General features: G+C 35.6%; 1 protein-coding gene and 1 pseudogene across 1 annotated transcript; both read right to left on the minus strand.

The window, feature by feature from the left end:
• Positions 1 to 3,480: 3,480 nt before the first annotated feature.
• LOC113352744 (small RNA degrading nuclease 1-like) lies at positions 3,481 to 4,863 on the minus strand. Its single transcript, XM_026596526.1, has one exon. It carries the CDS (start codon positions 4,861 to 4,863, stop codon positions 3,481 to 3,483), a length of 1,383 nt encoding a protein of 460 aa, XP_026452311.1.
• Positions 4,864 to 5,863: 1,000 nt separating this feature from the next.
• On the minus strand, positions 5,864 to 8,357 carry LOC113352745 (annotated as a pseudogene).
• Between the last annotated feature and the right edge of the window lie 6,627 nt (positions 8,358 to 14,984).

Genomic DNA, 14,984 nt, shown 5'->3' on the forward strand with positions numbered 1-14,984 from the left:
GAGTTATTTACGATGCGGTTACCAACCTATAACTCAAGATCTCAAAAGTAGGTTCAAAAGGATAACCCTTACCTATGGAGTGAGATCCCAAAATATAGATTCAAATGGAACACCAATTCATAGATAATATGGAGATGCGAGAATCATGCTTTTGAAGAATTCATCCCACGGCATGATATCCTGAAGTGAGTAGAGGTTGAGTTTAAGTTTTAATTTTTTAAACTCTTAATGATGTTTATATCTCTATTTAGAGTGGAGTTCTTTCAGGAGTACTCTTGATAAACTCACTTATGTGAATGTGAAAGTGTCGCGCTTTCTATGAGAATATGGTCAGTTCTCTAGATCATTCATTAAACTGGGATACAAGCACATGGCCGTAATGTGCTGGCTTTAGACTTTACACTAATATAGTCGTGTGTGTCAAGCGATCTTTTTATCTACTAGAGTTCAAGACTTGTGTTCATTATATGGTCAGATTTTAAGAGAGCATGTTAACACTATCGAAAGGTTCAAGTCGCGAGACACCTTTGCTTATGCACATCTCTGTATGTTCTTGCTCAATGTTTTGAAAAATATAAGTGGGGGATTGTTGAGATATATGTTTTGAAAACACTAATTAATTTCTGAATAGTTGTCTCTCATTTAAATGGTTTTAATGTGACATTTATTCTTTCTTTTAAAGAATAAATTTATTTCATTTTTAATGTCAAAAACCGTTTTTTGTTGAATAGGTTAATGGTACTAATTAAGAACTTAATAATGCATGTCATTTAATATTATTTAATTTTTTGGTTATTGAAAATCAGTTTTTGATAAAAAAGAATTTGGTGAGTTGTAAGAAGTCTTTTTTCTTATGTGAGAGTTTTCTATCATGTTTCTTGAGTTTATTAGAAAATGAATTTGTGTGAGAAAGAAAAAATAAGTGTGTGATCATCCTTGATTTTTCTAAAAGTGTTTTGATCAAGAATGAAGTGTAGAAGTTTCACATCCTCTCATCGTGCAATAGTGATTGTGTAAGAGATTGAATTCGGCTGTTTTATCCTGGGGACGACGCGACATTGAAGAACTGCTTGCACAATCTTGGGAAGAGCCGCGAAACGTCTTAAAGAAAGCGACCTAGTCCGCCACTCAGCCATACTAATTGTTTCGTGTTTGATTTTTATTTTTTGCGCAGAAGACTTGTATATAAAAAAAAATCTTATTATTTTCTCCATCTTTTTCATTTTTTTTGTTATACAGTATACTGGAATTTCATGTATGTGTGATAAAAGGGAACCATAATGTATGAAATCAACTGAACCTAAATTTAGGTCTATGTTATACTCTTTTTTTCCCTTTTAATGTAAGTATTCCCTGTGCATCTTTGATGCAAGAATTTTTTTTACTGCAGTACCAAGTCTATGTTTACATGTGTGCATTTGATACAGACCCGATTTTTTATGAGTAGTTTTGTTGTCATTAGTTTTTTTATTGAATAACAATAGTTTTTTTTTTTTGATCATCAAGGGATGAATTTATGCGGAAAAAAAAATAAATTCTTAGTTCCGGTATAGCATATATGTATTTGCGATGAATCTATTATGAAAATAAGAAATTTAGACATTTTTTCGGTACATCATATATGTACTGCTAGATCTACTACAATGTCAAAATAAGATGAATTTGTGAAAACCACAAAACCAATCTTTTCAGTACATAAATGTCAAAATTAGTGATAAATATATGAAAATCACAAAGTCTGACCCGTTTCTTTTCGGTACCTTACATATGTAATACTAGATCACAGTGCAAAAATTAATTATATTGTCAAAAAAAAAATATGATAATCTATGAAAATCAAAAAATTTGATAAAATAGTCAGTATATGAACTGCTAGATCACACTGTAAAAATCAATTCCATGTCAAAATACGTGACGAATCTAAAAATATAACAAATTAACCCAATATTTTTCCAGTACATCATATATGTACTACTCGATCAAACTGTAAAATTATTTTTTCCTGCTGACGATTCTTTAAAATCGTCTACTTTAACGTTCTTTTGTTTTTTCCTCTTGTTGTCACTATTTTTAGGTGGAATTTCTTGTTTATTGCTTGAAATTGAAAATCTAGGTTACAACTCAATAACCCTTGTTGAAGATAATTCTAGATTATAACTCATGCATGAACCTCTGAACTCTTGTTTCTGCACGAGTTATCTAGAGTTATAGTCTGGCATTATCTTCTAATGAAGTTACAAAGATCGTGCATAAGGTTTTACCACTACAAGAAAAGTAGTTTTTAGTGGCAAAACATTGTGTCACCAATGCTAATTTCTTCATTACGAAAAGAATCCAACAGCGCAAAAAATTCAGTCCATAGTGAGCCGTAGAAAGTTGGTGGGTTTTTCCCACTTGATCTTCCAATTTCTCTCTTAAGGCATGCATGATGTGCCAATCTAAGTGTATCTTCAATACTGACTGATCCCTGAGGCATATAATTCAAATTAGTCAGGAATGTCAAAAGTTTTCTAATATCTCTCATGAATTTTATTTGCACACTAGAAACCGGTCTATGAACTCATTTATATTAATTTGTATAATTATATTACATTTATTACGTACCCACAAAGCTGATCCATTTCATCTTCATAGACACAACACTCACATCAAGGAACGTGCGTGGCTCGACACGAGGGCTTAAGATGGATGCACTGATTACCGCCAACAAAGGGAAGTTGTTTGTTCACTTCTCAGAATTACAAGGAAAGCCGGATTGCGAAAAAGCCAATCCACTCGCAAGCGAGCATGGGCTCGTTCTCTGGCCCCATCGAAACACAAGTACCCCTACTCGCTTGCGTGTGGATTGGTATTTTTCGAAGTCCGACTTTCCTTCTAATTTCGAGAAGTAAACAGGCAACTTCACTTTTTTGGCAATAATCAGTGCATCCAGCTTAAACCCTCAAGTCGAGGCCCGCACGTTCCTTGATGTGGGTGTTACATCTACGAAGATCAAATGGATTAGTTTTCTGGGAAGATAATAAAGATAATGTAATCATATAAATGTAAATGAGTTCAAATATTGCAGGTTTCTGGAGTGCAAATAAAATTCATCGAAAATATCATAGAATATACACTTAGATTGACACATCATGCTTGCCGGAGCTGATTGTTCATTGTTGTTAGCCATTTTTCACCTGGGCAACAAAACAACACCATGATTAAAGAACAACTAAGAAACCACGCGCATTTGATAATGCATATCTTTTTGAAATGCCATCTCTCTAGGACCTGGGTGTATCTTTGGTCAATGCATTTGTTGGTAATGTGCTATGTAACCCATGTTTCAAGCTTATATCAAATAGATTTTGACTTCAAGATAAAGAGTTATATCATTTCAAGTGTGACGCATTTAACTGAAACAAATAAATAGACGGGATAAAGAAAAATGGTGCATCGAAGTGACAAAGTCAACCTGGCCATGTTAGAGTAGATGTGGTTTCAGTATTTGGAGTTATTTTTGCAGTACTGGAGTTGTTCTTGCAGTAATTGAATTATTTTTCCGCGTTTCAGGCAATCTGAATTCTTCTGCAGCTCTTCATTGCTGGGTGCTACAGCTTCTTTGATCTGTCTCTTTCTTAAAGAATAATCTGGTACAAGACTTTCATCATCTCTAACCATTTTACGAACATGAATACAGCCACTAGCACACTTCTTATCCTTAGGTTGAACTGGGATAACTTTCTGTTGCAGACCATTTGTATCCTTTACTTCCTCGGATTTGATACTTCGAAACGTGTAATTTGCCTCATCTTGATCTTTGAAAAGGGCAGTAGCAGAATAAGATTTTGCTCTCTGTTGGTATCTCAGTTTAAGTACAACAGCAGAGTCCATCGGTACTATTACACGCAATTCTTCTTCAGATAAATAAACTGGTATCCTGTAAAGAAAAAGCTGCTTTGACAGATAATCACTAAATACCTTCATGGCTTCATCATATCCTTTTTCCAGCACATTCTTCACCAGTTTCATTGCAGCACCTGCATCGTCCAAACAATTATGTTGAGCACCCTCTTCCCTAACGTCACGTTTGAGTACAACCTTGCACAGGTCACTTAATGAATTTCTCTTGCCATCTGCACGTCTGAAGACTAGTGATGTGTCAATAACCCGTCCATGATCCAGTTTCAATGCTTTCAAATCACAATCCAAGCTGTGACCAATCAATATAGTTCCGTTGCACAATAGGTTTTCCAGCGATTTCTGAACATCCATTATCGAACATGTAACTCCTTCCAAATCCTGTGCAGTGATTCCAGTAATCTCAGTTCTATAATCTTTGACAGGTTTATTAGGGTTCACCAGTTTATTCAGCTTAACCTTTAAGTTTTCATCTACAACACACACTTTCACTACCGGCTCTGTTCCATCTTCACATTCAACCATCTCACAATCAACAGCAAGAATTGCATTGGATTTAGACATGTCACCCATGCTTGTTACTACCCAGTCCTCATCATAAGATTTGAACGAATAGCTCGATGAGTAATCTGGGTGTTCATATGTTAACCGGACCAGTTTCTCTCGATCTGTAGCACTATTCTTGATCAACTCGAATACTGCTTCCCGATTTGAATGCCAATCTAACACCTTCTCCAAGAACTTGGCTTCTGCTTCTTTATCAGGAAAGGTTTCAAGAAAAGAAACCAAGACATCAACAGACCTCTTACTGGGATCACTTATACCGGCTCCAATCTTTCGGTCATGTTCGTTCAGAAAAACCTGCCAAACTCCTTTGGATCCTTCCATTCGACGTTGTTGTGCAATTTTCACCATAGAAACAAGAACATCCTTCTCTGCAGCAGCTAATCTCTCCTTCAACATTGTGGAGACGAGAGATGCGGATGAATGGTGAAGAAATTAGGGTTTTTACACGAAGAGGAGGTGTTAGACTTTAATAGAGACGGCAAGAACTCAACGAAACCTATATATATATATATATATATCAAACTTTCAGGTTTCCTGTTTTCTCTGACATCGCTGCCGGCCCGTAACCCAATTATGGTTCATTTATTACATGGGCTGGGCGGCCCGACCAGGTCCAATTTAGGGACCTTCCTAAAATTGGATTATGGTTTATGAAGGACATATGCCTCTTGGTGACACCAAAGGACAACTTCAGCCTTCAGGGGCTTTCAGTTCAATTGCTTCGAACGTACTAACGTTGATTCCAGTGTGAGGATCACGAAGCATGGAGCCGTAAGTAGCCTGTCCGAGTGGAGCAAGATCGAAGATTTCCTTGGGTGGGTTCGCAGGTTCACTCGGCATAAGTAGAGTGTATGTCAGCGCCATAGAATCAGTGAAATTGGTTTCAGGAAGACTTCATTCGAGCTGAAAGCAGTCTTCAGAATAGACGGGGCGCAGCAGCCACCACGCAGTTCCTCTTTTCTTGGTTACATCCACAACTGCAAATTGCATCCCTAATTTTCTTGCATACTCAACGGCTTCTTCGTAGGCATTCGGGTTCCAGTATCGGGGTGTAGGAATTCCAAAACAGTGATTATATTCAGGGTACACGGGTGCATACCTGCGTTCTTCTGGCATGTCGACGACAATAACAGTGCCAAGTTGTTGGATCGCAAAGGCAAAAGGTACGGGGATAGGGAGGTCCGTGCAAGATTTCGGCCTCCTGAGACTGATTGAATTGTAACGGTCCGGAAAATGAAGAACGATTAATTCGCCTACCTTCATGTATGTCATCAGGCAACATCCGTCGGCTAGATATTCGGCAGCTTGTGCAACACGGTCAGCAATTTCTTGTGTTCCTGACACTGTCTTGTTTTGCAGAAGGCGACTCATAGCAGTCTCAAGAGTCTGGTGTATGCTGTCTCTGTAATTGGTGACATTGATAGTCTCTGGAGTTGGGATGCGGAAGACTTCGTCTCGACGGAGAAACAGACCTAGTGTTCCTTCAGCAATTAATTCAGCTGTGCATTGAGGATTACCTACAGGCACAGGCACACCAGTACTGTCACTCAGTTAGTCGGCTTCAGAAAATGTGTATCACCAGATGGTAGCTCTGCCATCTGTAGGTCTTTCAGTCTGCAGTCTGTAATCTTAAAAGCCACCTGATATGCAGTTATGTCCATATAAAAAAGCATTTAAGTCAGGTAGACAAGTGGCAGACAGGAAACCAGTGTAACAAATCAAATTCTGTTAGCCTGAATCTGATTAAGAGAGTCTAATAGCACTGGAGATGGGAACGAGCTGTGGTGCTAACATAAAGGGCATGTACTGATTAAGGAAACATCCTTTTACAACCAATAATCAATTATAATTATCTGGTTATCCTGACATATAAGACTTACCTCTTGCTCAAAATTAGGTTTGGAATGAACAAGTTGCCTCCAATTCCCCTGGTTGGTGATACCAACAGGCCAATCATGCGAGATAAAAATATCAATAGGTTCTTGAACTTGCATGAGCTTGTAAACATCGTACTCACGCACATGACAGATTGATCGAATATCTTTCTCGTTATAAGGAGGCCTCTCGTAGTGTCCTGTTCATGTAACATCTAATTTTCATTTATAACTAAGAGGCAGTTAAGTTATAAACAAAAAGATCGTGCAACCTTCTTAGCAATAAGATTAGAGTAGGTGAGACTTGAGGTGAGGCTTAAGCAGCATAGCCCATTAAAGTTTGATTACTAGCTAGGCATTCTGGTTTCCAAGAGCATTATGATAAAGATGCCAAAACTAACTGAAGCAAAATGCCCTATATCTCAAGGAAATCCACAAGCCATGCAAAACTTGGTCATAGATGAATACCAAATATTTACCTAAATGATAATGTTGTGCATCATAAACTCCAGAGAGTCCACCAATACGTATGTTCCCAAACTTAATCACCCCGGCAAATCCCAGGAAATATATATTTGGCGCTGCCCACCCTCCATAATACCTTTCCAAAACAATCCAACAAGAACACATTACTATTCTGACAAAAGAAGTAATCTACAATATCATGTCATGGGTTACCAAGTTAAAACCAAAACTCTGGAAGATAATCTCACTAAATAATCAAAACATGGTCACCAACAAGAGACACCATAATACACATAGTTTCTAAGGCCTCTGACTACTAATTGAAACTTTAACTAGCAGGAATTACATGTTCATAAATTTACATACAGAGATAACTTCTCAGTAGTATCTTTAGTATGCCATCAAATTGCTAAACGAGAATTCACCAGACTGGACATATTGCAAAGAAATCTAATGTATGACATAACATTTACATGATATACAGGACAAGAGAGCCATAGCAGTAGTATATCTTTCATTTAACTATACTGTCTCATTGTGTAACTATCTGCTTTTTGGTTTTTCTTATGACCTTCAGATGTGTATAATTTCATATGAAAACAAAAACTGAATTCAAACCAAAATGGTCATTGTATTCTCATTCCATAATAAGGTCTCCACACCCTCCAGTACTGCCAAAAGGAGGATGTAAAAAGAGTAAAACCACTCACTCGAAAAGATTGTTGCCCAAAACAATACCCCAGAATGCAACAATTGACATAAGAATAGATTGAAAAACGTTTTCTTAAGTGATGGTTACAGTGTTGGGAACCTTATGAAGGGATTTATCCTTTACCTCTAAGCAACATTGCAACAAAACCCAAAATCATACATTCATACCACCCAAAAAGTTTGATAAACAAAAATTTACTTCAAATTCCCACAAGTAACTGGATGCTCATGATTCCCACCAATAAAAATAGTAGGAAATGGAGCAATTTCAAGACCAGAATACTACTTCCAGAATGAATTCATAGTTCTGTATTTGGACTTCACATTTAAACTCTCCAATCATTCTCATTTCTCACAGCCTAATCAATCAAACATGAAAACCAAATCAACATTCAGTATACCCTAATTTACATTAAAAAAAAAGGAGATAAAATTTGTTGAAACCTGAAAGTCGCCACAACAGATAAGTAGATCGATTTTGGTGTTCTCGACTTTCTGCAAATGTAAAAGAGTTGCATATACATTGTCTAATTCTCCATGCATACAACCTTCTACTGCAATCTTTTTAGCTTGATTAAAATGTAGAATAATAAGTTCGGATTCAAAACCCTAGGCCAAGAGATTCGGGTAGAAAATTTGAATTTCTCAGTGGTTTTAGTTGGGAGGGGATTGACTTAGTCAAAATAGTTTAAACATTTATAATTTTAACCTTCGACTTTTAGACTATTGCGGATCGGACCAGATCCCAAAGAAGATGTAAACTAGATGACCGCTCACGGTAGGGGCCGGCGAAACGATGTACTTATCGTGCATTACTCCTCCAAACCAACATACCCACATTTTTGCACATAAATACCATATGGAATACTCATATCTTAAACGCATAAGGATCAGTGAATTTAGAACAACGCATGAAATTATCAATGAATTTAAGATTTTAGCATGTCAATGTGGGCGTCCACATATTTATCAATCAACTATAGTATCACCGGGGCCGTCAACCTCTCATTTTACCCTTAAATATACATATATTTAAGAATTGAAGATTTTAGCTAAGAATTGAAAATCATAAAAATTAATTATTTAATCATGCATAATTTTTAAGATATATATTTTGTTTTTCAACTGAGATGGCATGGTTATTTGGATCAAAGAATAATTAATAGTTTCCGGATATATAGTTTTCTGCTTCAACGTTTAAGAAAATCCCATAATATAAGCATAAATATTATTTTAGCAAGCAATTAAAAATAATTGTATCCATCAAGATTATATTTACCGTTACGTCATTATTAATCAATCCAAAATCGTAGTGCAATAATTATCGTGTGGTGCCTCTTAATTACATGGTCAAAACCTGGGAGAAATACAACCTTACACTTCTCTTATATTAGGCTAAATTTTCCAATCAGAACAATATTGGATTCCTTAACAACCAATTATGTTGCAGGTGTGTTCACCAATAACACAATTACTTATTAAGCGATATAATTTTTGATATTTGGTACATCTTAGCATAACACATAGATCACCTTTCCCGCGTCTTCATATTTTTCTTAAACATCGAATAAATCTTGCGTTAATGCTCGAAATATCGTAACTGTAATTGGATGTGTAACATTAATTAAAATGTGACAATAGAAGGAAACATCCACATTAATGTGGAAATTAAGCATTCATGAGAATTTCGGTTGTAATGAGTAACATATGTATTGTTTATTTTATGTCAATTGCCGGTTGTGGTTCTTTTCCATCATCATGGTGGTGATCAACCGGATATCCATCTTCATCCAAAGGCATAATATCATCACGTATCTTCGGATAATCTCTAACGCGTTTTCTTCTCTCATATAGGGAGGTTTGGTTTCCTGCATCCACATAGACCATGCGCCATCCATATTCTTAGTATTTAAAAGATAAATGGGACGGTCTTTTCATTTATAAATTTGGCATAAAGAAAATTGTCAAGTGTCCCCACCATTCAAATTTATTGAAAATTATTCAACATTTAAAAAGAAAATACATATGTTCTTATCAACATTTTTGGAATTCAATCATGTACACAACATAATGCAACAACTTTATTAAAAAAATGTTTCCTTGATCGCTTTCATCAAACAATCTTTTAATAACTCAAAGGCAGGTTATTGAATCATTACGCTCTGAAACATATTAATATGGTAGATCATATCTCGTCTCTTATTTCTGGTGAATATGGACTCGCGTTCATCGTCCAAAAAATTTTATGGTTGATTATTAAAATGTGTAATGACCATCAAATCATGATAGATCTTATAATTATGTCTACCAAAAATTCTGAAAAAAAAATTGTACTCTAAAAATAGGAAAATACTCATTTGCGAGTCGAGCAAACATGATACCTTGGTTGTTATCTTTATAACAATCTTGAGTTATAAATAATGTCAATTTTAATTTATAAACATGACATATATTTAAAAGTATGTAACAAAAATAATATATAGAAAATGTTTCAACATTCTTCAATCACTCAAACTTCGGCGAGATACTTACAAACTTTCTTCCGAAAGCCTACTTTTTAACGTACATAAGAATTAAAGACATATTGCTTATTAAGTTTGTTTGGCATGGGAGCAAGCATATATCTTAGTTTATTCATATAACCTACCTTGTGAATAAGGATGATAGGACTGGTGTTTTCCTTTGTGCTGGCATCTCTGGTGCTGGTGGGGTCATCTGGTTGACTCTGTCAGTCAAAGTTGAGATGGATCTCAGAAAATCCTGAAACATTTCATGTGGAATCTGCACCACATGAGAAGTGCTCAGAGGTGGATCCCTTGGGAGATTTCTACTTGGTCTAGGTTTCATTGCTTGTCCCACCAAAACTGTTACCGGATGATCGTATGGGATCAACACAGTGGTTGGTGTGACTGGTATCTCACCTCGTGAGCTGGTTGGCTCAGGTCTAGGATCAGCTGAAGTGCTAGCTCGACCTGAAAGCGTCAGCTGTATCCGAGGTATCATTTTAGACGTTGTTTTTCGAGATGAGAAAGTTACTCCACGTCATGGAGGTAGTATTCTGCTCGTGTTGAGCTCGGCATGTGTTTGTACTACACATAGTCACAATCAACACGTGAGATTTTGTACCTTGCAAAATCTTTCTTGGTGTTGTGTAACTATTGTTTTTGCCCAAATATATATGGAAGATTCTTTTAGGACACAATAGTCAGATTTGTTGTTTTGACAGTTAGATCCATAATGATCTGTGACAGACTGTCAAGTGAATTAAATATGGCCATTAGTGTGATGTTTTTTATAATGGTTTAAAACAAATGTGCGTCCACATCGAAACAATGAACTTGCAAGAAATTCCACAAAGAAATAGTGGTACATCAACAACACCATCTTGTTTTCTATCGTTATCTTCTCCATCAAGTTTTGGTGGTGAAACCAATATATATGTCACCCATCAATTATATCTTCATGTGCATTTTCTTTCCTTCCGGTGTATATTTATAATCTTACATTTTTTTAATCGAGTTGTCTGGAGCTATGAGCACTGGTTGCATACACATTCAATTTGTACAACTTTCTCTCCTTATACACCTTTGTTGCTTCAGTTGAATTATATATTGTGTCGCTATATTGCGTACAACATCTCTGTATGCATTTCTTTTCTTTCAGTGTATATTTTTGGGGTAATTTGCGTTACCTCCCCTGGCGAAGATCATAATTTGCATTACCTCCTCTATAGAAATAAGATTAGGGAAACCTCCCCTCGTTACATTTTCCATCCAAGGCCGGTTATCTGAGTCAACAACTCTGTACAGGTGGACTAAAATATACAAGTGTTAAACGTAATACCCCAAATACCCTCATTTGCTAAAACAATCCAACGGCTGTCAAATAATCAAGGGTACAAATTTACGATTTCCTTCTCCCAAGCCGATGAACCCACGTCGGCCACCACCAACAAGAAAGAGGAAGCTTTAAAATCAAATTATAAAAGAGGAGACTTCAGATTTTCCGTCTGTTCTTCTAGCTCTGCTCCATTAAAACCCTTTTGAGATTGAATTCAACTTGACCCATGTTAGAACTAACAAAAAACAAACCGATATGTGTTTGTTAGAACATCGATTAAGCTCATGTGTACGCAGGTGCAAAATCGATTAAACTCTTACCACACCGGTTTCTCTAGTTGTTTCAATGAAAAATCCATTAGGTTACTCTAGTTGCCATTCGAGCCAGTTCTTCCATTGCAGCCATTGCAAGATCCAAATACATAGAATTCTCAATTGATCTATCAACGCCTGATGAAATAGATTGTTGTTGATGAGGCGCCATCTACATGGCTGGCATCCCACCGGAACCACCACTTCCACGAAATTGATTATTATTATTTCCCATCATAAGGTTTGGATTAACACCACGATTCATACTACCAAATCCACCATTAATCCCACTAGCAAGGGTAGGTAACGAAATGAAGGTCTAATCCTGACCCACATCTCCAGCAACATCAATTCTTCCTCCATCATCTCTGATTTGTTGTTCAATCAATTGCAGAGACCAAAAATTCTCAGATTTTTTAAAATTAATCATTCAATTTCTTCTCTTAGTTTTCTAAAATCCCATCATCTCCGTCTCCGTCTGAAGTGAAAGAATAAAGATGATAAGGGCATTTTTCTTTCCTTTTTTCTTTCATTGCTGCTGCAAGTGAAACTAAGAATATATGTCGTGTTGAAGACGAGGGTATTTAGGGTAGATAAAAACCACGTATTTGGTTTTGTCCACCTGTATACAGTTGGTGACTCAGCTAACTGATTTTTGGATGGAATTCTTAACGAGGTGAGGTTTCGCTAATCTTATTTCTGTAGGGGAGGTAACGCAAATTATGATCTTCGTCAGGGGAGGTAACGCAAATTATCCCTATATTTTTTTTTATAATATTATATTTTTTATCGAGTTGTCTAGAGCTATGATCACTATGGTTGCATTCCCATTCAACGTGTACAACTTCTTCTCCTTGTACGCCTTTGTTGCTTCAGTTGAATCAAATATTGGCGTACAATACCTTTGTAATCACAACTTGCATATAATGCTTGAAATCCAATATCTATTTATTTATTTTCATATTTAGATGTCATGAAACCTACTAACTTAATTTTTTTTAATACTTTAAATGGATGCTCTGTTTTTTATTTGCATCATATGCATCTTACAAAACAAAAACGTCCTAAGGTATAGGGTATTTAAAAGTTTTTTGTCTCAACTGTTTATGTTCTTAACTCAATTGCAACGCTAATTTGATAAACAAAACTTTGTAAATGATTTCCGGTGTGGTTTTTTCTGTATTTCTTTTTTCTTTGAGCTTATTCTTTCTATTGAAAAATGTCAATTCCACAGACAAAGATTTGCGGAGAGTTTTTTCTTTCTCGCCATTGATCAATTGTGTGGTTTTTGAATGAGAAGTGTTGACAACCCAATGCAATGTATTCACGATAAAATTAAGACTATACTAACTTATTCCTTTCTTTGATTAAAAAGCTACATGATGCCCAAAATTATAGCATAATGAAGAGCATGATCCCATCTAAGTCATCACAAATTACAAAAGTATACGTTACAAATTCTGGCTTTCTTAGCAACATATCCAACCAACTTATTACATTCATATTCTTGTACTCAGAAAATAAGGTATATTAGAACAGAGTTAAATTGGTAGAAATTATAGTGGTATCATTTAGTACTACGTACTCATACAAAAGTAACTTGTAATTAGTGAGGGTAATCATTCACAGAACTTCGCGAGCATTGTATCATGAAGGCATTGAATGTATGAAGGGATGTGTCGAGCGCTAAGACTTATAAACTATATCTTCAGTTGATGAAGGGATTGCATCTACCGCACTGATTATGTGCTAAGTTTTTGTTGTTTAACATATCTAGTAGAGGTAAAGATAAACAAATGACAATACTCAAAGAAGCATCAATGTAAAAATTACGCGTAGAAGCAGCAAAGTGGTCTGGGGGTTTAACATACCATAACCTTATTCAAAAAATATCTTGTAGTTGGGAACAAAATATATGCACATATAGCTCCATGTTGAAGCACATGTCAACTAATGAATTTTCATTCGTACATGCCCCTTTAAACGTTTCCTTACCTTTCAGAAATATCTTCCTGGTTCCACATCTCCTCAACATTCTTAACCAATTCCTGCAAAACCCACTAAGTTGAAAATGTGAAAACAAAGCTCAATTAGAAAAGCATAAATAGTCCAACACATTATGTGAAAATTTTGCTCAAGTGTAACTGTAATCGAGCATGGGTACCTGATGCAGCATCACCGACTAATTGAATCACAAAACACTCTGTCAGTTTATAACTCATCTTCCATAAATAGTAACACTGACTAATCAAAAGACAAAGCATCTACACCTAAAAGTTTTTCATAGTCAGCCAATTAGTACTCCATTTTCCATGTTGATGGAACAACAAATCATATACCTGAGTTGTAAAGAGAAATAATTAGTCTGTATACTTAAAATCCAAATCAATGAGTATCACACTGAACTCAAAGAAGACGACCAAATAACTCCATTTGAAAAAAAAAATTTGCATGATTTTTCATAAAAGATGAAGGCATCTTGGACTTGGAATGACTGTTTTCAAAGTCGGCTTGCTCAGACAGACAGATCTTGTACGAAAATTATATAAAATAGATATCATGTGTATGTGTCTTGCATAAGGGTGGCCACGATAGTATTGTATTATCACAAAAAAATCAGTAGACAAATTCCTATCAAGAACAGGAAACAATGGCTTAAAGTCAAACGTGGTAATTGCTAGAACGATTACGGTTTCTGTTTTTTCCTCTTCTTCATAAATTGCATTCTAATCATAATATTCATCTTTTCACCTAAACTTACTCATTCATTTTATCATTATTACTCGCTCCCTGTAATTGGAGTTTAACTGTAAACAATAGTATATAGTATAAAACAAAAACAAAAAATGTTGAAGTATAACAACTTTCCAGCATTACCGCTAAAATTGTACCAATTGCAGAAAACCTCCACCCTACTCACTGCTATCTCTAACAATGATAGTAAAATTTGCTACCATGGGTTAAGAAAATGAAGGTAGTTGGTCTGGTCCACACAAAAAAGGCTAAGATTGATATAATTTCACATAGAGAACTAAAGAATACGTAAAGATACTATAAGATGGGATAAAACAACTAATATGCTTGAACAATCTAATTTCTCATCTTTTAGAAGTACAGAAAATGTCAAACATTATAGAACTTCTGAAATTTCCAAAACAACATAATTGTTAGTTGTAATAACAACTCAAGACTTGCCAAAAATAGAGACGAAGTAGTTTAATACCTGGTAGAGCTAAAATGAAACATAATAGAACTTCCGAACTTTCCAAAACAACATAATTGTTAGTCGTAATAACAACTAATATGCTTGAACAAT

Source organism: Papaver somniferum, chromosome 2 (assembly GCF_003573695.1).
Source record: "Papaver somniferum cultivar HN1 chromosome 2, ASM357369v1, whole genome shotgun sequence".
NCBI lineage: Eukaryota > Viridiplantae > Streptophyta > Magnoliopsida > Ranunculales > Papaveraceae > Papaver > Papaver somniferum.